Source organism: Etheostoma spectabile, chromosome 16 (genome assembly GCF_008692095.1).
Source record: "Etheostoma spectabile isolate EspeVRDwgs_2016 chromosome 16, UIUC_Espe_1.0, whole genome shotgun sequence".
NCBI lineage: Eukaryota > Metazoa > Chordata > Actinopteri > Perciformes > Percidae > Etheostoma > Etheostoma spectabile.
The window spans coordinates 15,773,499-15,800,501 of NC_045748.1; the positions used below are offsets into that span (position 1 = coordinate 15,773,499).

The following is a 27,003-nucleotide window of genomic DNA, read 5'->3' on the forward strand; positions in this document are numbered from 1 at the left end:
ATGGGTTTGTCTCTAAAGCTAAGTTCACCCTTCATGTGAACTCGGGGGGGAATAAATTATTAGATTATATTATTATTGTCAGACACTGCCAAGATGTGGACGGCCGGAACCACCGGAAGCTGCCCACTTTGAGGCTCATCTTGGCTTTTCAAAAAAACTGAGTAATGTCACAGAGATGGCGTCCATATTTTAAACAGTCTACGATTATTTCTGTTATATTCTCCCAAATTAGGTATCTTTGCAATTAACTATTTCTAATTAATGAAGCATGCTTAATATCATATCCCATCAGATTTTTATTTCACTTCATTAGAAGCTACTCTTCAATTTACCCAAGCCATTGTCGTCCTCAATCCTCAAAAAACACAACCTTGTTACAAAAGTGAGGCCAGTCAATCAGGAACATAGTCTCACCATTTTCTCATGACTGCCAATAAAATCCTGCAACTGTCACAAAATCCCGCCTGAGGCTCAGTGTATCCTCTATTTTATCCATGTTAGGATACGTCATCTGGTAAATGTATATGAAGCTGGAGTCAAACCGCTATAGTGAGGGCTTACAAATGTTGCATAGCAGAGTGTCCTTCCATCCTTCGGCTTAGAGACAAGCTATCGTCAATGGCTGCGGCTTTACCTCCTGTGACTGGCAATGGGCATCAGCTCAGCTATCATTCAGCCAAAGCTGGTCAGCTGCTCCCAGAGGTTGGAAGCCAATACTGAACAACAGAGCTTTAATTTTCAATAAGCTATTACGCAACAGCATCTGGGCAAGGGACCTTGTGAGACCTGTCCATCTTTTTTTTTTATAAAGCTGTGGCGATTACATCAATAACAGCTAGCCCCTCCCTCTCTCCCCCCTATGGGATCAAAACACGAGGGGCATTCCTATTTGCTTAGTTGATTCAGAGCCAGAAACAGGAATTTCTCTCACCCACCTCCCTTTTCGCTCTCTCTCTGTCTCTCTCGTTTTTTATTTGCTAATGATGTTGAAATCAGGAACCATTTTGTATTCTCAGTAATCATAAACATCTGGTCTATGCCATCTGGCCATGTTGTTGTCTGATGTGCTTGACCATGATTATTAGTCAAAAAAGAGACATATAAATGGACAAGTTGATTTAGGCTGAGTTATTTTTGCAAGATTAGTGATGTACAAATATTTCCAAGGACAGGAGGTGGCGTGTTATATGTATAAATACTTTTGTCTGGTGGTTTGGTCTGGTGGTTTGGACATTAAAAAAAACAGTTTGGCAGCAGAAGTAAGTGAGGCAATGCTTTGATGTGTCTCTGAATATTATCTAGTGTTGGCTTCAAGACCCTCAAAGATATGTTTTCTGGGACAACACAAGCCTGTACATTTCCCCCATAAAAAAATACAATCTTATAATCAGATACTGTAGAATGGGTACAGAGAGATGATGACGCAGGAGAAAGAGAAGGGTGGGATGTGTTGGTGAGGGACCTAGTTTAGCTCCCTGTAAACATAAAATACCAAAGTAGGCCTGTATACAGTAAACCCGACACCTGGGATAATGTACATACTGTACATCACAGGCCCACAAATGGTGTACTATACATACATGCATACATATACGATCAGATGTCAAGCAAACTACACCAACTGCCAAATTGCAGGCTGTCTGCAGCGTGATCACATAGAATAAAATAAGCTGTGGATCAACCTTTTGCATCATTTATATTCCTTTACAATGTACACCATTCACTTCTCTGTCAGGTTGTTTACCTCAAAGACACCTGTTCTGACAAATCTGTTCTTGATCCATGATTTTCTACATCCTCATAAACATAAATTAGCAAAGATCACTTTATCAAGTGTGCAGAGCTCTTTCAAGATGGAAGTGAAACAAAGTATGATGGGAAAAGAGTGACAATCAATTCAATTTCAATTCAATTTTATTCATAGTATCAATTCATAACAAGAGTTATCTCAAGACACTTCACAGATAGAGTAGGTCTAGACCACACTCCAGAATTTACAAGGACCCAACAGTTCTAGTAGTTTCCTCCAGAGCAAGCAACAGTGCGACAGTGGTGAGGAAAAACTTCCTTTCAATCAAAAGGACAGGAAAGTCAAAACAGTATGGCAGGTAAGTAAGTAAGGAAGTAAGTAAGTAAGTAAGTAATCGAGTTACTATAGAACAAAAAAACACACTAAAAAAAGTATGTTAGATTAAGCAATGCACGCTTAGCATGAAGTGAATATAAAAGGCTCTGATGGGGAGAAGGCAGGAGAGTGCTGCAATGCAGTCTGTGCATGTACAAACATACAGTACCCATACACTATGTGTGACAAACACACAAAGAACAGTATACTGCATGAATACATGCATCACACATACCAATTTAACTAGCTTTGAAACAGCATTTTAATGTACCCGGAATACTTTGATGTTAGTAGCAGTGACGGTCTGTTAATTTGAAATTCTCACAACATGAGTCTATGAGGTGTGTGTGTAATACATGTAGGTATGTGTATATACTGTGTGTGTGTGTGTGCATGTATGTATGTATATAATATGTATGTATGTATGCATATATACATACATACATACAACTGGGTAAAAAGGCCTTTGCTTACTCTGCTCCCTTTACATGGAATTTGCTGCAGAAGAACTTGAATCTTAGAAAATTGGTTCCTTTGAGTATTTTTAAGCTGAAAATGAGAAGCTTTGAGTTGGACTCCCTCACATGTCAATGTTTTAATTGAGATTTCATTGTAAGTGCATATTTGGTTTTCATGTGTGTGTCTTTGTACGTATGTAATGATGTGATGTAATTTTGATGCCTATCTTGGCCAGGTCTCCCTTGCAAAAGAGATTTTTAATCTCAATGGGTATTACCTGGTTAAATAAAGGATAAAAAAAAAAATACATACTAGTCTTCTTTCACCAGTTGTTCAGGCAGACTAGCTTGTTCAGATTTTCAGATGATAGAGCTGACCTCTACATCTGTCTCTCTCATGGCACTGTTGAGGCAGGTGTAGGAAAGTACCTTTTGAATTGTGGGTCAGCTCTCCATATGCACCTGCTTGTGACGACCATGTTCAGTGGTCTCCAGTTAGTGCAATAAAAGTACTATCTGTTGCTTTTTCAGTGTTGCACAGTGTGTGTATTTTTGTAACAATAGATCCCCTCGAAGGTAGCTTGTATGAGACGACGCCTGTGGTGATCTAAACGATGACTTGAAGACCCTGGTCCTAAACTTTGTTCTTGCCCAGGTTGCACTACGGCAGAGGACGGCTTGTTGGCTCTTTCACACAAAGCGTAACCAACCGCGCTGGGAGAACGAGAAGAGGTTGAGGTAAACCTGATAAAATGCTTACTTAACGTTAAAAAAAATAACGTATTAATCTTAAAAAATAATGCGTTAACATGACAGCCCTAATAAATAAATATATATATATATATATATATATATATATATATATATATATATATATTATTATATACACTCACCTATAGGATTATTAGGAACACCATACTAATACTGTGTTTGACCCCCTTTCGCATTCAGAACTGCCTTAATTCTACGTGGCATTGATTCAACAAGATGCTGAAAGCATTCTTTAGAAATGTTGGCCCATATTGATCGGACAGCATCTGGCAGTGACTATAAAATATAATATATAATCTGTTGGCCTGGATGTACATTGTTTATAAAATATTTGGCTTATTGTTTAATGAAAAGGCTGAAATGTACAAGTCTCATGCCCGCAGAGTCATTTCAGGCAGTTGAAGGTGTTCTCTGTAAGTATGTGCAGAATGTACAAGTGGCTGCTGCAGTGGGGCATTCGCCTGAAGAGCAGGAAAGCGCAGTGATGGTCAAGAGGGCTTGAGATGGGCTGAATAGTCACACTAACAGTGTGCTGTTAATACACCAACCAAACATTACCAGCACCACTGCATGTGCGTGTGCTTGAAAACGTATTAGGACATTGGTGGCGTGTAGTGTTGATACAATTAATTATAATAATACAAGTTTATTTTTATAGACTTAAGACTTTTCCACATTTCAAATCCTGCACCAGTGTTTACTCGATGTTTACTACTTTTAGTGAAAAATAGACTGAATGCAGAATGATATATTCCAGCCCCCTGAACTACTTACAGTGCAAAGATATGTTGGATTAGGTTATTTTGTGAGAATATTCAGCTAAATAATTCCCTGTTATTACTCCTGATCTGATCTTTATTGTATGTTAGATCTTGTATGTTAGGTATCCATGAGAATATAATTTATTAACCTGACCTACATAAAAGTCCTTGTATACAGTTGTGCTGACATCAAAGCCGTGTAGATTATATTTAAAGCAGCGCCTGTGATTTATCTGCAGCTTCTTGGTTAACTGCAAAATTAATCATACAGAAAACTGTGCCTCTTGTATAATCTAAAACCTGGAATCGTAACTAACTCAGCCCATGCCTGTGACGCTCTTGTTTACGTTTAGCAAGATAAAGAAATAATGCAGTGAAAAACTCTCACATTGCATGATAAATAATTGTATTTGTTTTTACAGAGGATGTTACAGGAATTGTTCAAGGTACAGTTTTTAAGCATTTGTTCATAAAAAAAACGTCTGGTCAGTACTGAGCAAATATGCAGATTTGTACTGCAGTGAACACTTAGACAAATACTAGATTAGAGTAAATATCGATAAGGATTAAATACAACATGCATAAAGCATTTGTTTGTTGTTATAATAATCCCAGAGATTTAGTCTTGGCTCAGATGGTATTGTCCTTTCTTTGCACTTGAGGTGTCTGTGATCAAATGTTATCCTGCAGTGCTGCAGTGATGTGGGTACTGTTCTAGTGTTACACACAAAGTGTCAGGTACTGTGTTGTACACATCCCAGTTTGCAGACAGAGAGAAGTGGCACTGTGAAACTAGAGAGCCTCTGCCTAACTTTCCACAAAAAAAAGACAAATTCTAGTAGAGAATAAAAGCAGACACACACACACATATATTCACAAAAAGGTACACCGGTGCCTTGGAGACAGGAAGTGCTAACAAGGAAAAACTTGTGCCCATTAGCAACGGCAAAGGGTCCTTTTTATCATTAAGAAGTTAATTTACTGTGCTTTAACTCATGTCTTGGTAATTAAGTGCAGTATACCATGATTTTGATGGTTTCTTGATTTTGTGCTTTATATTTGTGCCTATGCTCTGAGACATCCTTGTCCTGCCTTATGGCATGCAGCCTATTTTATGATTTAGTATTGTATGATAATTCCGGATTTCATGCCCGTATTTTACATATCGTCACCTTCTTAAAATAATCGCCTAAGTCACTTTTTCACGTTTTTCAGAAAACACAAAAAACTGAACCAAATACTGAACATATTTTGACTTAGGCAGTTATACAAAGGCGTAGAATCACATCACCTGTTCAACTGAGAATGTAGGAAATTTTACCAGAGGTGGCCAGCACCATGAGGAGATGATTTAGGCAAGAAAATACGTTTTGTCAAAAAATGACTTAGGCGATTATTTTAGGAAGGTGACGATATTGTGGGTTTATGCAAGTACCTTAAAGTGGCTATAATCTATATTTTTATAATAACAATGCAAGTTGGTAGAGCGTGCACACACATATACTGTGTGTGTGTGTGTGTGTGTGTGTGTGTGTGTGTGTATATATATATATATGTACTGTATATTTGTATGTGTGTATATACTGTATACAGTATGTGTACATACATATATATACACACACACATATATGTGTGTTTACCACTTGATGCAGTGGCCGGCTGATTTGACCCTGACCTGCCCCCCCCCCCCCAGTAAAAGCCCAAAAAATAATCTTAAAAAAAAATTAGATTTCAAAAACATTCCTCATACAGCTCTGATCGGATCAGGAACTATAGCCTGTATTGTATAAATACATTAGCCTTAAGTTGACCTCCCAGAATGAAGTGAGTGCATGTGTTCTTATATATGACCTTATCGCCTTATTAGTATGAGATGGGTTTGCCACTGATATGGAGTCAGATGATTCAATTTCTGTATCTACTTAATATGAGACTATATAGTGTTTAGATTAAATCAGTCCCTATATAATATAAATAATACACCATAGCATATAAAATACATATAACAACTGATTCCCCCTTTCAACACGTAGAAATGTTCAAAATTAGATTAGCATTAATTATTTAATTTTTTTGTAAAAACCCGGAATCACCATGACGCATTTTTATAGCCAGATTTGTATAATGAGATGAAATCAGGGGAACGGTACACAGCTGACCTTCCGGCTCCCTGGGCAAGGATGCTGGCAGAGGGAAGGGGGTGGGAACTGGCTGCATTTGGACTGGTAGCTGTACCAACTGTCCACCACATGTTACACTGGCTACATTATTTGTATGATGATGAAGTCTGATAATATATCAAGCCAGGCGTTTTGTTGCATAAGGGATTTCTGTGCGGCACAAAAAAAATGAAAGCTGTAGAAATGGCAGACAAAAAGAAAGCAGTAAGCGAGCAGGCAGACAGCAAGTGAATAACAGCAAATGAAAGGGAGTGTGTTTGAGAAAAAAGTGTGCGTTTTGTATGACATTTATTCATGCATAAAGTATGTACAAATGTTTATATCAAGCTGAAATGTCTGGCTGGCACACTGTGTTCAATTAAGGCAATGTTTGGGCTTATCAATCATGATATATCTCGTTCCCTGCGTGGCGGGCACTCAGTCACATGTCCTAGACAGCTGCTGTTTATTTTTTGCTGCTGCTCTGCAGAACAATATGTTGGGTTTATGGCAAGTTTACATCATCACTGTGGATCACAGCGTTTTGCCTTGAGATCTAAATATATGACTGTAAATGCGCACATCCGTAGACACTTGGGCACAGGCATACCACAAAGCAAGAGACACGTGCCCCTCTTGATTAGTGACACTTCAGTCTGACCTTCCATTGAACCACCTCGTGCATTGAGTAACAAGGACAAGAAGGAGGATGGAGCTATCTGCCCTGATGTTCATAAAGGTGGAAAGTTGTGAGAAATCCATCAGTGGCTGTGTGTTCTGGCTCTGAAACCTCATTTTCTTGAAAGCCGCCTCATGGTTACAACATCAGTCAATGGTAGGACGCTGCCAGCTTCCCGCAACCGCCGACTCAGCTGGGGTCTCTCTGTATTACTTGATAGCTTTCTGTCAATGGGGTTACAGCTGCAGAGCATCCATAGTCTGTTACACCAAAGCAGATTTATGGCAAGCTTAGGAAGAGAAAGCTGTGTGTGGGTGTGGGTCTCGTCTTTATTTCAATGTTGATCTTTCACCTTTTTTAATCCTTCCCTCTTCTTCATATATGTAACTGCTTTTTGCAAGATACAATTTGTTCCAGCCCATCAAAGAGCAACAGAAATAATAAAACTGTCTCAGTTGTCTCATATTGACCACAATGATTCCAAGACATTTCAATTGTAGGGCTTGTATTATCATAATTAATAAAGTTGTGGCCCAGACCCTTTTACTTGTATTTTACCATCCCTAAAGAGAGAAACAGATAAATTATCAAAATGGCAGATTAATTATCAAAATGGCAATTCCTTGGCAACTTGTATACATGTCGAAAGATCAGCCCATCAAATACTATTAACACAGAATGACAGCTTTGTTGCCAGGCCGGTTAAGAGCAGTTGATTGGTCCTTGCTCCTCGCTGTACTGCATGGCAAAATTCGGCTCAAAAATGGTCTCAAATCTAACAGTGTATGCCCAGTTTAAGGTCTACAATAACGTGTTGGTGACCTAAAGCCTTTATTTATTTATATATATATATATATATATATATATATATATATATATATATATATATATATATATGTATATGTATGTGTGTGTGTGTGTATATATGGTTGTGTGTGCATATGTATGTATGTATATATGTATATATGTATGCATATATGTGCATATGTATATATGTATGTATATATGTATGCATATATGTTATATATGTATGCATATATGTATGTATACATGTATGTATATGTGTGTGTGTGTGTATAAATATTATAAATATATGTGTGTGTGTGTGTGTGTATATATTATCTTTTAATATTAAACATATGGAGAGAATTTTAGAATTAACTGTTTCAGTAGATGGCTATCTTAGTGACTACCTTACCTATAGGCCAGTGAGTCTATCATCAGTGGTGATTTGTATTTGCTATTAATATGTCAGAATTATGTTAAGACATTTTAATATATGAAACAACCTTTTTGACAATAATTTGGAGGCCCCCCTGCAGTGACTCTGAAGACCCCCTAGGGGTCCCAGACCCCCTGTTGAAGATCTCTGATGTAGAGGATGGCTGCAGAATATCTTCAGACACAGTCGTTGAGAATGTTCCAGTCCGTGGGGGTTATACTCGATGACATGACGGGAGAGAATAGATGCTACCATCTATTTTCTGCAGGTTAAAAAAGAAGTTCCTAAACAGAAGAGGTGAAGGTAAAGGTATAAGAACAATTAACAAGGTCTTGATTGATTTAAGCAAGACAGCAGAAAGACCCCCAAAATAATCTACAGCACAGAATGAGCATTGCATTGGAATCCTCTTTCTTGCTATCCGTGGAATGTAAACTAAACATTCACTGACAATTTAGCTGTGGTTCGTCCGCCAACTCCTAAGATTCTTTTGCCTGGCTTGATATTCTACTATCTTCACCAGCCACTTGTTTACTTTGGCTCTCAGCCATTTCGTGCTGTCCAGGTTGTGTATAATCAGCTTGTATGAGCTTGAGGGCTGAGAGTTATTGCCCACAGTTTTATGAACAATGTTTTAGTTTGCCAGGACCTAATATTTATACTGTGACCTCTCAGTTTGAGAATGGCAACAACATATCTAGAAGCAGTTGGGACTGCTGCATGAATTCAGATAGGTTTGCTGCATGCTGTAGTGATGAATCTTTCACATTATGTGTAGATGAGGGAAACCTATATCAGCAACACAGGAAGATGTTATTACCAGCAATACATTCATGTATGATACATATTACTCACACTCGCAAGTGGCAGCCTTCGGAACCATCACACAACCTTAGTAGGTCTTACAATAGAAGTAAAGTAGCTTGTGAAATCTTTTTAACGCAACTTGCTAATTTTTAACCTGCCATACATAACCACAATTCCAGCTCATGTCCAATGAGTACAGTACATTTACAGTGACTACAGTTGCTAAGGCGGTTGGCCTTTTTCAGCCAAGCATTCAGCTGCATTGCTCAGGATGGTTATGTCCAAGATGCGATTTGCCGTGGGGGATGCGTTGGATTTCCCCCTTTTCTGGTCTAAATATCCCTGCCTCTGCTGAATTATTTTAATGGGCCCCTCCACCCACTGAATGATCAATGCTACTTTACCAATAGACTAAAATAGTAGTATTTTTAACTAAATAAATCGCTGTAACATGAACAGTCTATAGTGCAGTAATACGGTAAAATCAGAGCGGCAGTTGGTGGTTGTATTTACCCGCTACAGAGTTCCGGGACGTCGGCTTCCAGCGGCAGTTGTTCATACTGCCAAATGACACTCTTTTCAGGGGCCATGGTGGCTGAGTTAAGCCAGAAAAGGGGAGTGGCATGCGATGATGATTAAGTTTAGGCTCCAAAACGACTCGTTAAGTTTAGGAAAAAGGTCGTGGTTAAAACACTTCTGAGGGTCAAACAAGAATTTCATGGTTAAAAGTATTTTGTTTTGGCTGTGAAGTGAACTCCGCTCCGTGGCTTGAAAGCGTTGTTTTATGTTGACACCACATTGTGCTATTTCATTTTTTGAACTTCCTTTTGAATATTGAAGTTCATAAATAAGTGTTTTGGTATAGCTGTCTGAGTGGTTCTTCTGTGACGTTAAAAGAGTCCCAGCTTCACGACAGACCGGGAAGCAACTAAAAACAGGGCCAGCATTGTGATAACGCCATGTGATAAATCCACCCAAAGAAAACAGGGATTAAAATGCAGTGAAAACAAAATGAGGTCAGTTAATCTAACCTCCAGTCTCTTAAAGTTACAAGGTTTTTGTTAAGAATGAGACAAGGAGGATAATAAAACAGGCTATAACTGTTCTTTCTCTGGGGAAATAAGAGTTAAGATAAGACAGAAGAGGAGCTTTGACACCTCCAACTAACACTTCCAGCTAACAGATTCATGCTGAAGTGTTGTTGGTTAAATGTTGGGTCTACTGATGTCAAGCCGGATGAGCTAAGTGACTCATTAGTGATAGATTAATTAGCTTGGAATCGAACTGGGACACCTTGCCATTGTGGGCTTCTTAATTATTTATAAGGATGAGCACATAGGACTCAACCCTGGATTTAAAGCTTTGTCGTCAGCCTGTTTTGAATCTAATGAATGTTGAAAAGATCAAGAAACAATGTAAATACTTAGGAATTAACATATTGCAAATATTGGACAGAAGTTGTTTTCTTATCATTTAGACAAGTGAAAGAAAAACTGCAGACCCGGTGGTCACAATTTCATCTCTCTAACCTCCTCTGGGCCCCATTAGAAAAAAACTTCTTATCGTCACAATCAAGTTATTAACAAATCCGATGAATGACTCACAAAGAAATGATGTGTTTAATCTAGAGTGGCTGTTTAAAATGGACACCAGAAACCTGATTCCTAATGGTCAATTAAATATTAAGGCATCCTGACAGTATAAACAGGAGGTTCACACTTTCTGATCCTGGCAAATAGAGAGCACGATAAATATTGCATTGGTTAAGACTGCTACGGCAATCTAAACCAATGCAATGCGTCAGTAACAGATTTTGTATCATTGAATGATTTGTACTTCTGCTAAAAGATGTTCTCGGGAAGCTTTACAGCTAGAGAAATGCTATGTGCATAAACAGCAGAGAACTTATTTGCTGTAGTACGGTCCTGAATGCACACTGCATTTCTCTTTTCATCAACTGGGACATGAGGAAAATGAAAGGAAAATTAATTCAAGTCATATTTCAATAAAGTAGCGCGGCATGTGTGCCAGGTACATCTTGTTTAGTTTGCCACTGATGCAGCTCATCACATTTTACATCCAGGTTTTCAGTTTCCAACAAAATGTAAAGGTTTTATTGCAAAACAATATTTTATTGTTTTATTTTTATAATTATCTTTGATGGACAGGATAAAGGACTGTATTTGTAAATATTCAAACACATTTCGCATAGCTACATGGAGGCTGACAAATCGATATTTAAAACGAACAGTGAGGGTGGGGGGGTCACTCATATTTATCAAGCACTGAGCTGTTATTTTTATCCCTTGCTAATACAACACCAATGAGCCTGGTCCAACGCAGTAAAGCAATTAAGCTGAAGACAATCAGGAGACAGACACATGAGACTCTCTAATCTTGTTTAGTTCTTGTAGAGTTATCCTTTTAATAATTACGCAACACGTAATCATGTATTATGCTAAAGGATGCATTTGATTCCATATCTCTTAGGCCATTATCATTATAAACAAACCCCATAAAAAATCAAAACCATCAATGAATTCATCCTGCTCCAAAACCTTCAACAGGGACTTTCTTGTCTCGCGTCTGAGACAACCCTTTGCCTGCTCACAGATCTTGGCTTCTTTGTGAGGATTTGCAGACCCTAAACGTAATCATTTGATTGGTGGAGCATGTTGGGGCAGTTTGGGATTAAAAACTGCCTCAGGGGCTAAATTCAAAGCAATAAAGTTCAGAGATTAAGGGACTTTGTCACCCTCAAATGACCTTAGCTCCTCCTTAACCGCTGAGCTGTATATCGCAATGTGCTGATCTGCTGAAGTGCATGTAACTGGGTTTTGTGCACTCCTGAGACATATTTTACTTTAATCTATACTAATGGCATTGATCACGTTTTGAGGACGTTTGTCACAGTGCATGTATATTTCAAAATTTCAGTGCTTCCTCTTTATTGACCCATTTTGTATGTGAAATGTAGAATCAAGCCTGAATGCTGTCAATCGTCCAAGGTGAGTATTGGTTAGAGCCGCAGAGACCCTTTTTATTTGCCAGGTCTGACCTTGCTGCGCTGCTGAGGCAGCAGACCAAAACACCAGGAAGCCTATTCCAACAGAATGGGAAGAATATGGATGGTTACATGATGGTTTGGGATTTAGGGAGGACAGATAAAGAGTTAACGGGAGAATAAAAGGGGTGGAAATAGGGAAGGGCTAGAGTGTCAGGAATAATATTATGGGTTGAGAGGAATAGTCGACAGGCAGGCTCAGTGTTTGGACAGGAAGGGGATAAGGGAGAGGATGGATGAGCGGAGAGGAGATGTCACAGATTACGTGTTTGCCTCTGTAGAGTAGGGCTGTGCAATTAATCGAGTCTTTAATCGTGATTACAATTTCAGCTCCCAACAATCACAAAAGCAGAGTAATTGAGAACAAATGTGCGTGTTATGTTTTGCAGGTAAACTCGTCTTTTGTTTTGTGCTCTGAATGAGGAAAAAGTGAAAAAGTTAAAACAGGAAAAGTATTAAGGGAAAAAGTTGTTTTCACTGTTGATTTAACTGTTTTAATTGTTTTATTGTTTTCTGAATTCAATAAATGCAACATCTTTCCAAGACTCAATGAGTTAAAATTGACCAAAATAAAGGTGATTTATGATTTTGTTCATAATCAAGCAGCCCTACCGTAGAGTACTCCTGACTTCATTTCCCTAGCCTCGGTTCGGGAACACATCGTATCCTCTTACCCTGCTGAATTCATCTAAAGTAATTCCCTCCTCTCATTCCCTGCCCCAAATGCAGGCACACACACACACACACAGGCACACACACACAGGCACACACACACACACACACACACACACACACACACACACACACACACACACACACACACACACACACACACACACACACACAGACGGATGGACACTTGTCTGTCTGCAGCTGGATGTGGTCTGCACTGTCTGGGAGTTAGAGTACATTAGATCACCATGGATTACTACGGGAATGGCCTCTAAAACCTCTGGCTTTCAACGTTCAGGAGATTTGACTTTTTGGAGCCATAATTAACATTTAGAATCCTCTCGTACTCAGCCAGTCATGACGTAGCCATTGATTTACTCCAGGGTTTCTTTCAACTTGCTCATAGCATGGCAGACGTACATATGCAACATTTCAAACATGATAAGGTTTTAAAGCTGAACTACAGATCTTTACCGGTCATTAGTTTGAGTTCACTTGGAAATTTCCATTGCCCTCCATTATAGACAGAATACCAGTTGAGACACTTACATTATGTGCTTACATAATTACAAAAGGGGTTTCCAATGTTTTCTCAGTTTTTTAAAATGATATCAGATTAGTAAACATAATGTGCCTTTTAAACATTGGATGAATGGTTGCTGATAATGGGCAATGTAGGTATTGCATTGAAGATCAGCCACCCACTCAGATCAGCTGGTATTTTGTCTATAATGGAGTGGAATGGAAATTTGTAAGTGACCCCAAACGTTTGACCGGTAGTGTATCCTTAAAAACTGAAAACTCACAGTATTAAAATAGCCAGGCAGTCATCACATATTGCTGTGATTAAAGACGCTGCTTACATATTTAAACGTCATTTATGTCAAGAAACTACGGCGGCCAACAGGTGCAAACACACTGCAACTTCAGAAAACACATGAAAATAGACAAAACACAAGCAAATTAAGAAAACAACTTCATTAATTTGACAACATTTGCGGCATTCAGCAAACGTGCTGCACATACACACAACACAATCAAATACATGAACACAATACAAATAAAAAACAATGCGAAAAGAAAAGCACACAAACCATGAAAGTTCTCCAGGCCTCTAGAGGGAGCGCTAAGTGGAACAGCTCAATCTTCAACCCCACGGGGAGAGAGAGGGAGAGAACCGGGACCATACATTAAATATTATTAACGGTCTATGACCGGAACACGTTCAATCCATAGACTGTATATTATTAATTAATTAATGATAATAATATACAGTCAATGGTTCAATCTCAGAATGGTGTGAAACGGTGTACTACTGCAAATATTAAGTCTATATTTGAGAAATGTTTTCTCTTGTGGTGGGTGTGTCTCGGCTCAGGTCACAGGTGATACTCAATCAGCAGAGATGTGTCTGTAAACTTGTGGTAATAAATAATTTAAAACTGCATCAGCATTTAACATTGATGTTTGTTTAAGCCATTATACATGAGAGGGAATAAGTTCATCTAAAAGGCGCATCACTGAAGTGTAGGCCTCTTCAAGTGTCATATTGTGATTAACGGTTACCAAAAAAATAAGTAATCAATCTGTATTCATATTCTGGAGCAATTTGCTCTTGAAATAAAAAAAAAAACAACAGACAGGGTTTCTAGTCCCTCCCTGTAAACCAGTCATTTATGTAGCTTCATAGAGACCGTGGGATTTATCAAACTGAATAAATCCTGCCCGAACATATAAACACAAAATTGCTAACTCCATTGTGTTATAAGTAAGACATCTGCTGAAAAGGTTTTATTCATTAGCAAGATTGTCGTAGTGCTTAGTTAAAAAACATCTAAAACACCAAAGTACAAAGCCTTAGCAAACCAGACGCAAGCTTTTATTTTGAAAAGTCAAAGCACGGGGACGGCAACAGCCGGAAGGACTTGAGACAGGAGCATAGACTATATATTATTAGTATATTATATACTAATATAAGGAGGCATGAGACGGGAGGTCTCCAGGCTGCAGCCATACCAGACTAATAAAAAGGCAGAGCGTACTCCCCCCGTGGGGACGAAGGTCCAGCTGTTCCACTTAGCGCTCCCTCTAGAGGCCTGGAGAACTTCCGTTGTGTAATCTGTATGCAGCGGGGGGGTTTTTTTGTTGCATCTGCTTTTGTTTTATAATCGCTTTTGTATTTGCAGCGCGTTTGTGTATTTGGTTGTGTTGTGTGTATTAACAGCACATTTGTGTATTTGGTTGTGTTGTGTGTATTAACAGCACATTTGTTTATTTGGTTGTGTTGTGTGTATTAACAGCACATTTGTGTATTTGTTGTGTTGTGTGTATTAACAGCGCGTTTGTGTATTTGGTTGTGTTGTGTGTATTGGCAGCGCGTTTGCAAAATGCTGCGTATACGTTTTGTCAAATTAATGAAGTTGTTTACTTAATTTGCTTGTGTTTTGTTTATTTGCATGTGTTTTCTGAAGTTGCAGGGTGTTTGCCCCTGTCAGTCACCGTAAGAAACCAGAATGACACAGACAAAGACAATTGCATAACTATGAATATAAGGGAGAAACACGGGATTTACAATTTTTTTGTCCAGCTTGGTGTCTACAAAATGGGTACTGCAATCCGATATTAATATTGTTTCAAGTCAAAGAACAGACTCTATAATAGTCATATAATGAGAACAGAAAAGCTTTTTGTCTTACATTGCCTCGGTTAAATGCTCAAAAACCTTTCCAAAGATTCAGAGATTTCATTTTTATTCGTGGGGCAGAAATGCAAAAGTGTGATGGTAGGAGCCCAAGCACTTACAGATGCATCAGCAGAGGCACTTTGAAGAAAGATCTGTCTTGACATAGGTACATGTAGGTCAGTGGAGGCAATATTCTTGTAATATCTTTAATGTGTAAATGAAATGAGAGTTTCTACCCTTTTCAATTAAGATTTCTTCAACTTCTCTTATGTCAGTTCAGTAGGTACAGGGCTTTAAACTACCAAAGGACAAACTCCTTTCTAAAATCATTTCAGTTTCCTACTAGACTGGGTAAACCCTGTCTCTGCCTGCGATTTGATTTAGCCCTGCAGCTCGGTCTGGAAACCTGGACGTTTAATTCCCCTGCTTCAGTTCACAATTTTGCGGGAACCAATCACAAACTGGCTTATCTACCTGCCGCGGTATTGGCAGGTTCATCACGATGACGATAGAGAAGCAACCAAGCAGCTTCTTGTTTGCCTTCAACATACCGGTCACCAAACGCCACCAAAGCGCAGCAACCCGTTGATGCCGCTGTCACTTCTACGTCACCCGGATTGTTGATCTGATTGGTTGAAGGACTTTCCAATTGCATACAGTCATTTGAACTATGCCCGATGGTCACGCCTCTGGTGCAGAAAAAATACAGAGCTGACTCCCCAGAACAACGCTCAATCTTAAATCTATTGAGCTTGGCTTGGTCAGGTGATAGTCAGACTAGTTTTCTACAGTATTGTTAACATTTTGTGATTGTGGATCGAATATGACGGGAAACCCAGAAGGAAAGCAAACTCAGAAGAGGAAAGGACAGTCCAACAAATCAACACTGCTAAGCACACAAAGAATTAACTAGGGTCAGTGTGAGGAGATCCTCATTGGATTCTTGTTTGGTTTTCATTACGATGAGTTTCTGATAAGACAGCAGACAGAAACATGGCCACTTTCTTAAGTTGGAATGGAAGAAAACCTGATTGCACTTCTCCATCTGATTAACTCCATTATTCAAGCACTGTTGTTGGGCCTGCAAGTAGATAGCTAAGAAGCCTACACACACCCACACATACATACTGATAAACAAAACTATACTCAACGAGGTCCATGACTGCTCTGAAAGACGCCACTCATCAAGGGATCAACAGACGTCAGTAAATCCATTACTAAAAATACTTGCCAATCCTTTGGGATTACTATGCGTAGCAAGTGGACACTGCGTATGCCACAAATCTGGAATTAGGCATTGAAAGGATGTCAATGGTAGCCTGACATTGTCATACTCAGATGTCAGAATATGAGTCTGATGCTGTCTATTGGGCTGTGATTATGGGGCATGTTCCAACCGAACCAGGAAAGAAAATTCCTCTGTGCTCATTGGATAGACCTACAACCAATCAAAGCAACGGAACTCAACTGTCAACAGAATTCAACACCAATGAGACAAGACAAGACAGTGTGTTGTCTCCATAGCAACCACTCTTTGCACTTCAGTCCTAACTTCTGACTTTTAGACTTGTTTGTAGCTGGATACATAATTTGTTTTGTGTGAATATGAATATGGATAATGTTAGTGATAGTGAGATGCTTGCTAGAGTTTCTTTCTCTGATTCATGGCTCTAACGCCACTGGGCTTTCTCCATCATATAACGTTACCGTGCTTTCAAGTGGTCATTGAGGCCCAGTCCAAAACTCTGCCATTTTGTACAGTTGTTTGTAACATAAAAATAAAATGGATTATTGATCATTTTATTTCTATAGTTTAGCTGACTTTACCAGCTGACGTCCCTGTTGAAACAGGATACGTCTTTTACATTCTAAAACCAGCCTTTGCACTTGAACAGCTGAGTCACAGCGACACCATCAGCTGGCTTATGTCGAGCTGAGACGGATAGGTTGAGGATTTAAAATGAATGTGCTGTAGACATCTTCTGTAACAGACGCTATGGCGTTGGATCCTTAGAATAAATTCTCCAGCGGCAGTCACCAAGCTCTTCGGTGACATGATTGGTCCAAACAGCTCTTGTTTGAGCATAAATACTCATCAACGGATCAAGTCCAGACCAAACTTCCCGACGTTGAATGTTGCTACATTCGGCTGGCATCCAGGCTATGTCAAGGGTGCATCAACACCTGATCCACTGTTTGGGCATGGGTGTCTCATGGCAAAGGTGCCTGGAAGAGTGTCACTTCAACAGACCTGCAACACATGTTACACAGCACTTTGTCCACTTTCTTGAAAAAGGTTAAAAAAAACACTTTAATTAAACCAATTGGCAATAATAACCCAATGGGCAATAATGTTGCAGTTTGGAGTACTACTAATAAAACAATTGTTTTATTTTAATGGTGTTTTTTTTTTTTTTTTTTAATGATGATGATTTTTGGAACATGCAGCAGTGTTTCTCATTATTCTACATGTTCCTCCATCATGTTGGATAGGGACCAGATTCTTGGGTGAGGTACTGTTTACAATACACAGTGAGCTCTATAATTCCAGGCACAGTGGCAGGACAGTGGATCAGGTGTTGATGCACCACTGACAGCCTTGCAATGCCTAGTTCATATGCTGCATAATCCGTAAAGGTTAAAGAAGTGCTCAACTGTGTGGATCCTATTATGATTATCACTATCCTGTTGCAACTGACATCAAGTTAGGGGAATGGGTTTGTTCTACAAATGTTTCATTCTAACGTCCCATTTTTGCTGAAATATTTAAGTGTTTTTATTTTGTAAGTGGATGAGTGCACAAGCTCACTGGTGAGGAAATGCAACAATGTGTTTTTAGAGACTAATTGAGTTGCCTGTTTTGATGTTTACAAACCTAAATCCCTTCATTTCATCATAATCATCTTCATGACCAAGTATTATAATGCTCTCATTTGTTTATGCCAGTCAGTTTGCTGATTGAGTCAACCTTGACCTCGGCTGGTGCGCGTCCAATACCTCAGCCTTATCACTGAGGTCCATGATACTCTGATAGTCTCGGCTGGAGACCGACCAAAGCTTGCAATCATCTTAGAACACCCTCTTCCCAGCCCCAATCATGGCTTAATTAAAGCAGTCGGTCATGGGACAAGAGTCCAAAGAGGACAAGTTGAAGTCACGTTTGGCCCAGGAGGCGGAAGATTTATATTTTTAAGTTGTGTCAGTTATTGAGCTTGGTCCCTCAGATGTTTCATTGAAGCTAGCGGGGATTTACAACTTGTACTTCCTAAAATGTACTTTTCACTTGATATGGAAGGACTTCTAAAACAAAAGAAAGTACAGTACAGTACAGATGATGTATTCCAGCAAACTTATTACTTAGTGTAAAAATTAAATAAAAACCTTTTTTTCTCCCATTTTGTCGGAAACCTCTCTAAAGGATAAGCTCGCTACACTGTACATTAAATGACTTTGATAAAATGAGAAGGAGCCAATGGGGGCACTGTAACACAATGCTGCCATCCTGTAGCTGATGCTATTTGTGGCATAAGCAATGGCTGGCAGAGCGGGGGTATTTATTGTTTCATGTCCAGATGAGGTATTGACTGTAAACAGAGATGCCTGGATGTAATCTTAGAGACACAATGCAATGTCATCATGGGGCCATCATAAGAATTCAGGAACCCTTTTTGTCATGCAAAAAACAGGATCTTTGGCTCACCATTGTATTAATATTTTGTAAATGTGCTGTATTAATATTTTGTACTATAATATAAGGCAGGATTAAATCCCACTGGGATCAGCTTTACCAGGAAACATCATACAGTATATTCAACTTTTTAATGTACATGTAAATTTCAAACTGCGTAAGGTTAGAAATCTCAATGAAAAATCTCAAAAAACACTGATATCTCAATTTCCACTTTAAATTTGATGAAAATGATCCAAGGAAATACAATAGTTACCATTCTTTTTTTTTTTTACATTTGTAACTAGAGATTCACACCCTTCACTCAAAACCACAATAGCACAATGTTTTATTGAAGGAATTATCCTGCAGATTTAGATGCATGACACTGTCTTTTTGGACATTCGGTCTCTTTGTCTCTCTCTCTCTCTCTCTCTCTCTTTCTCTGTCATTTGTTCCTTGAATGTTTGTGTAGCCTGTCCCCCTTCCAGGTTGCTTGGTGGAGGGGTGGAGACTCAGTCTCTAGCTGTTTGGCGGCACCTGGAAGCTGCTTGACATCCTACTGGATACTTCTTTCTCACAGATGTTCACATTCTATTTCTTATGTTAGTGTACTCTGTACACATGACTTCTACTGTAATGCAAGTCTCTCCTTCCCGGTAGAGGTATCCCTCCTCAGTTGCACTCCTGCCTTTTTTATTCTAAGGTTTTGTTTGGGGGCATCTTATCCAAAGCAAGGGTCAAAAAGGACAGAGTGTTGTGTGGTGTACGGATTGTGAAGCACTCTGAGGCAAATTTGGGATTTGTGATGAGATTTGACCCAACTTAAAACAATTGTTTACCCTACATGAATCCATCTGATGCTTGTTCTTCTACATGGTGCATGTATCCTTGTTGTACTTAGTCCTTGACATGTGAAGGGACCATCTGGGATTTGCACTATGTTAAATATCAGTATTACTTTAAGCCATAAATCTTATGCAACGTTTTTTTCCCCTCCCTGACCCAATTAACTAAGAAACTGAAGTTACAAAAGCCTTGTATAGGGAAAACATTTGCCAACATACATGCACATGCCAACTTATCCAGCCCATCAAACCCAGCTGAGAGAATAAAGGCACACAAACAAATCAAGGGATGTCTGTTTCAATTACGTTAACATTTGGATCATTACATAATAATCCACTTCCAAACATGCAAAATATCTGCGCTAATGTCGTCTCTAGTGATGTACACAGCAGCTGCGGTTTTGTGTTGCCATGAAAAGACTGAGATGTAATACCACATTTTGGGGAGACTCTCTGTTTTATTAAATGGTGCTCCCTCACGGTTCTAGGAAGTGTTCCCATTATTATATTTCTTTTCATAAAGAGTAATTAAAGCAAGCTCTAAATGGTTCCATATGCACATCTTTATTCAAAAATCCAGCAAGATGTTAATGAACATTTTAACTCACAATAAAAGGAAGAATAAAATATACACAGATCAAAGTATCTGTCTGTACCTACAGCAGTGGGTTGAGCAATTCAGATTATTTAGGTATGTAAACAGTGGCAACACCTCAATGGAAAAATACTCGTTTACAAGTAAAAGAGTGTTATATTATTCAACCTTTAATTACTGGATTAGTGTTGCTAATGCACTAATGTGTAAGCAGCATTTTGTTATTTTAGTTTGTCTGATGGATCTAATTTTAAAAATTATACACTGTTGGGTAGTTTAATCTGTAACAATGCATGGAATTTTTCAAAAGGATTAGCCTTTATGCTTTGTATAAAAATATCCTAATTTGAGCAGTACAAAAACTATCAAATGAATGTATAAGGCAGCCAAACCTAGTCCTGCTCTCTTCGCTCTCTGAAATGTATTTCCCTTCCCCATCACTTCATTACCCTACTGTTTCACTGCTTGTCTTTCATCTTATGTCTTCGTCTTTTTTCCAATACTAGAATAAGTGCATTTACTCAAGTACTTTATTTAAGTAAACATTTGAGGTACTTGTACTTTCCTTAAGTATTTTCTTCTCAAACCTTTAGTCAGATAATCAACTAGACAATTGCCAGTAATGAATTGGTAACTATTTTGATAATTGTTTAAGCGATTTTGCGTGCAAAATGCCAAACAGTTCATGGTTTGGGCTTCAGAAATTGTAGGATTTGCTGCTATTTTTTTTTTTATAATAATGAGGTTGATTTAACAAAGTTTGTATGCTCTAAAAAATGCAGTGGTCTGCCATCCCTAAAGGTTTACAGAATGCAATAATACATCCTGCAGACATTACCAAATTAACTGTAGTGTAAAATGCACAATGCAGACGAGTATTATTGGACCATATTATCTACTTGCAATGCATAAGGAAGCTTGGTATGCTTAAATGCAAACAAGTGCTTCTGTCTATTAAAGACAGTGCAGTCAGTGCATCCACAGTCTAAATGTTGGATCATATCTGCAACACTTTAAAATGTGTGATTTCCGCAAGATGTTCAACTAGTTTTCTCATATGACCAGTGGCACAAACTATGATCACACCGGCATCACAGTCTCACAGTCAGTTCACCGTGTTTTCTTCTATTATCACTCCTCAGTAGGAAACAAACCTGTCGCCAGTCGAGCCACAGGAGGCACACGTGCTTTGTCAATTGATTAAAAAAACAGGACTTCGTTAACTTCATATACCATGCGCTCTGCTCCTATAATATCGGCTTCCTCTGGCCATGAGTGATGCTGGTGACATAGCAGCGGAGAGGTGACGGCGGGGGCTATCATGAGCCACATTATGTAAATAAGGTGCAGGGGCATGTGCCAGTTAAACCGCAGTGCCGTGCGAAGTGAGACAGAGGCTTTGGACGGTAGAAGCCGGGGCCGTCGGTAGATGGCGGTAACCCAAGAAATCTGATCCACAGGGTTCTCGGGCACTCTGTCTCAGTTTGCAGCACTCGCACTGAAGGCGGAGGAGCTGAACAGTTTGAAGGACATAATAAAATTAGGAGGAATAGGAGAGCTCACGGCGGGTCCTCTCGAGTTTTGCGCGCAGCCCTCCCGAGCAGGAGACGCAACGCTTTTCCACAAAGAAATACGGGAAAACTAAAAACACCATGGAAGACAAATCGAATTCGTTCTCCAGCAACAAGGAGGAGAAGGCGGATGGGAATAATGTTTTTCAGAGGCAAGACTCGATACAGAAAAATAACACAGGAAGCCAGAAGGACCACGGCAACTCAGTGGGCTTCAAGGGGGAGCGGGAAGAGGCCATGGTCGGTTTTGACGATCTGGACGGGGCGGCAAGGCAACATGGTTTTATGCAGAGGCAATTTGGGGCCATGATGCAGCCCGGAGTGAATAAGTTCTCCTTGCGTATGTTCGGCAGTCAGAAAGCAGTGGAGAAAGAGCAAGAGAGGGTTCAAACGGCCGGATACTGGATCATTCATCCATATAGCGATTTTAGGTAAGGGCTGGAAAAGACACCTGCTCGACCCCCCCTTTATCCACCCCTCCCGTCACCCGAGGGTCTGCAAGCAATACACTTTCACACATAACGCTCTGTCATCGGCACACACACACACACACACACACACACACACACACACACACACACACACACACACACACACACACACACACACACACTGCCCCGAAGCGCATACACTAATCTACCTCTGTATTTAAGCAATCAGGCTTCAGCTGGCTCAAGGCTTCACTGACAAAATGTCCTCAGTGAGCGTGTGTTTCATTGCGGCATTTTTATTATAATAGATAGGGACGCGTTAAAGCTACAGAGGTGTATCGGTTAGATGTCCTTGGAAAAAAGGATGGTGAATGTCATACACACTCGTACGCAGACACACACCTTTTCTAATTGTTTCAAAATATCAGCACAGTGTCAGGTCCTCACTGCAACATAGGGGAGACAGTACCTGGACACAACGTGCCAATGCCATTGCACCATCACCGTTGTAAACATTTTATTGTAGGCGCTGTAGGCTATAAGACGACGGCCGGTGTGAGAAAATGCACAGAATGCGGTAAAATCGCGCAGGGAAACGATTAAGGAGAAAATGGCCGTGTTTTGAATGAATCAGTCAAAATTGATCCGGCAAACATTTGACAGCACTAATGAATGAGTAACGTGTATTGAGGGAGGAAATGTGATGGAATGTTCTTGTTTCAAAAGGAGCTGATCGCCACACTTCCTTCCTTGGCATTCACTAAATGCCACAGTGACATGATTCTTATGTATTTGTTCTTTGTGACTCTCTCACCTGAACAACCACATAAAGAGTGAGGCACCAACTGCCTGATAAAAGAGCAGCCCCATATATTCACACGTTCATGGTAAGTAGTGTTGCAAATTAGCCCAGCCGCTGCTCCTTCTAATTTGCTTTAATTTGTTTAACAATTTCTGGCACAGTGCGTTCAAATGGTAAACAAATGAGATCAGGTACAGCCATGACTGGTTCTCCACAAGCTGCATGTTTACAGTTCACTCAACCAATTAAATATCTCATCTGGTCCAGTCTCTGTACCAGTGTCCCATGACACAGCTTAATGGTGACAATCATCCCTGTTTTCCATTGAAGTGACACGTAACGTGCCAGGACACGTTGCCTATAACACGGAGCTGTCCATGGTCCTGAACTCAGCTGGCCTGAGTATGCAGCACTCCTATTCCTCTTAGCTTTTATGCTGCTGCTCCAGACTCTGCAAGCTGAATTCTAACATTAAGAATTGATAATTACAATTGCACATTTGTGACAATGTAGCGTTGCCTTACTTGTATTGGTATAAAATGATTGTAATGCAACTATGAGATAAATACATCACAATATCTCTAATCTGCATTTATCACATAATCACACATAAAAATAATGCTAACTAGGATATCCTGCACTCACCCACACAAAGACGCAGGCATATGCTCATGCCCTTGTGCTCACACAGATGTACAATGATGGTGGGCAAGGATTAGTAGCACAACACAGTCAATGAGCTTAGCAGTCTCTGAAAACAATTATGTAAGGAGATTGACCCCCCTCTACAAGATGGCCAAAGGTTTAGACCTAAACTATTCAGTGATATGCATACCTTTTTCACAGCTGGCAGTTAATTAGTTGTCTTAAGTGTACTGGCTGTTTGTAATGCTGATCCACTGTATGCTGAACCTTTTTCCAAGATAGGGAAGATTAAGGGGAAAAGCGCAGAGAAAAAACTCCATAATGGGAATAACTGGATCATGCGACTTTAGTACATCTACAGTATTTATGTCTTGGAGCATAATCCAAATATGAAACATATTGGGCTATCATGAATTGGGATTTTGTTTTTCATTTAATCTCTGCTCAAGGAGATTGCCCTGGTGATGGCCCCTAAGGTTCCTTACCTGTGACATTTTCCAAAGAGCATTTTAAATATTTTTTTATAAAGACACATCCCCTTGCAGTGTGATTGCATTGTGGCTTGTACTGTGAGGTTATAACCCATTACTTCAAGCTACTTATGCTGGTGCACAAATAATTGAGGTGCAAGAGTTCACTTTGGCAGGTTGACTTGTACTGTAGCTTAAAAGGTAATCTAGTTATCTACTGTGGGGCTTAACTTTACCACCGGTTATTTTAGTTTGTGAATAGTTTTCTCCATAATTATTCTAAACCTTTACTTTCCCCTATTCCTTTCCATACTGTAGCAGAAATTTGTGTGACCAAAAAGAGAAAACACTGTATGGTCTGTTAATGAAAACTCTTACGTAAGTACAGCCCATGAATGACACCACTATTCACACGGGCTTTATATCGCTTTGTGGGAGTGTTTGAAACTCAATATCCAACATATTCTTTGTACACAGTGGCTGCTTAAAGATTAATGGCAGGTTAGTAATATTCATTATTCATAGATTTTTAGAGAGGCCTCATGCATGGCCTCATACACCTCGGGTTATGCTAAAGAGTGGCCTTTGTCATAGTCTGAAAGACTCTGTGTTGGTTTCTTTCATAGTTAAAGAGGTTGTCTGTTTGGCAAAAACAGAGGGGTTTGTTTTATCCATCACACAGTAACATCTGATCATTGTTAAAATTCCACATTGCTGTTCTTGCTTGCAATATTTTTTCTTGCCATTGTCTTATCATGCTACCTAGAATGTATCTATAGAAAACTTTTTTTTTTCTTGCAATCTCTCAGGGTCATTTAAAATGACATGTTTTTTCTTAAATTTAGGATCCAGTGTGGAACATTGTAGCCAATTCCAACAAATGTTTTGCCCTCTGTTGCTTGGCACCAGAGGTCTGGCATTGATTAATATGGAGCACTTGTTGTAGGGAGAAAACACACAAGAAGAAATGAGCTGGCTTGGTATAGAGCAGGATTGTTCGGCTGAATCTAGTTCATTGATCTACAGCAGGCCTGGGCTTTTGGGGTTCTACAGCTAGGTAGGTACACAGGGCTATAAAAGTTGAGTGTCAAATTTCAACATTTGGCAAATAACCTGTATGGCTTTCTGGTTGGTTTTGTTGTCTGAAAGTGTTTTTTGTATACAAACTGTATGTAAGTTGTAGTAAGAAAGGCTTGTTTTGTATTAGTTCACACAGGGTGCATACATCTGACAGAGAAACTAATGTTGTGTCTACAGTGTTACAGCAGATCCTACTGTGTTAGGGAACAGTGATCCAGTGATTGCAACTCGCACATTAATCAATCAGAAGAGCAGTTCAGCAGTGGGTTGACAAGTTGAAGAAGAACTCAGCATAATAAATGACTAGCGGCGGACAGTGCAGGGTGCAAAGCTCAACTGGATGTGAATATATAGCTGGTGCCAGACCTCTGGGCACTTATGGGCTGGAGCTGGAGGTGAGTGTCCTGCTAGAGCTCCGAGTGCATGTGGAAGTAAAGCAGGGGCATTGATGGAGCTGCCGAACCTGAAGCATGAATTAATGGTTTCTGAGTGCATTGCTGGAGTAGGAATTGCATTTAAATCCGGGTGCACACACTCATAGCTACTGGTTTAACTGGGGCTGGGTGCATCCTCAGAGATGGACATTGATACAATGATGTAGCAAGAGCTGGGTGCAGTATTCGAGTGGCCGATGAAGCTGGCTGCATTGGCACGCTTTACTGGCTCTTTAAAAAGCAAGTGAATGACTCACTTAGCATTCAAACATCTGAAAAGCTCTTAGTTTTTGTAATTTTGTTCTTTCTTTGACTTTGAAAACAACTTCTCTGTAATGTAGTAGTTTTGCTGTTTCCTGTTGTGTAGTTTCTGATTCCAGAAGTAAAACGATGTGTTATTCATTAGATAAGTGGGTGTCTCAGAGGTCATGTGCAGTATAAATGCCTCCTACACAAGTCATGAGAAAAACCGAAAGATGTAGGCACTCTGTGGGCTTTTAAGAATATTAATACGAATGGAAAAAAATCACACACATCCATTACTTGAAACATGGACCCAAAACAAATTATTGTTTAACAGTTGTTTTCAAAATGAAAAAGAAAAAAATGTAGTTTAGATTTTTGTACTTTTCACATACAATTCTATAATTAATTCCATTTTAGATCATGAACTGAGATCCTAATTTATAAACGGTGAATTTTGCTCATTTTTTTCATTGTTCTAATTAAACTCTCTTTTTTAACCACGGACTAATTAAGCTATCTAAAGTATTTTATGTCTTCTACAAAGATCCCTAAAAATGTTGTTGTAATCATGGTCTCATCTTTACTTTTGTTCTTGTTCTTCTCAAATATGACTAGTCTTTTCACTGTATTGTTATGAATCGATTACAAAGATGAGTCATAGCAGATCACTGGAGCCTCTTATTAAACATTCAAAAATATAAAATGAATAAGTCATGTCACACACACATACTGTGCTGTATGCATATTAGATTGGCATGTCAGCTGAAGGGGTACAGTATGTGTCCCAAGAGTGTGTGTGTGTGTGTGTGTGTG

General features: G+C 39.4%; 1 protein-coding gene across 1 annotated transcript in view; it reads left to right on the forward strand.

The window, feature by feature from the left end:
* The first annotated feature begins 21,892 nt into the window (after window positions 1–21,892).
* Window positions 21,893–27,003, forward strand: part of hcn1 (hyperpolarization activated cyclic nucleotide-gated potassium channel 1) — a 66,840-nt gene continuing 61,729 nt past the window's right edge. The window contains exon 1 of the mRNA XM_032540306.1: window positions 21,893–22,513. Coding sequence (XP_032396197.1) covers window positions 22,164–22,513 — 350 coding nt within the window. The 5' untranslated portion in view covers window positions 21,893–22,163. The remainder of the gene's footprint in view (window positions 22,514–27,003) is intronic.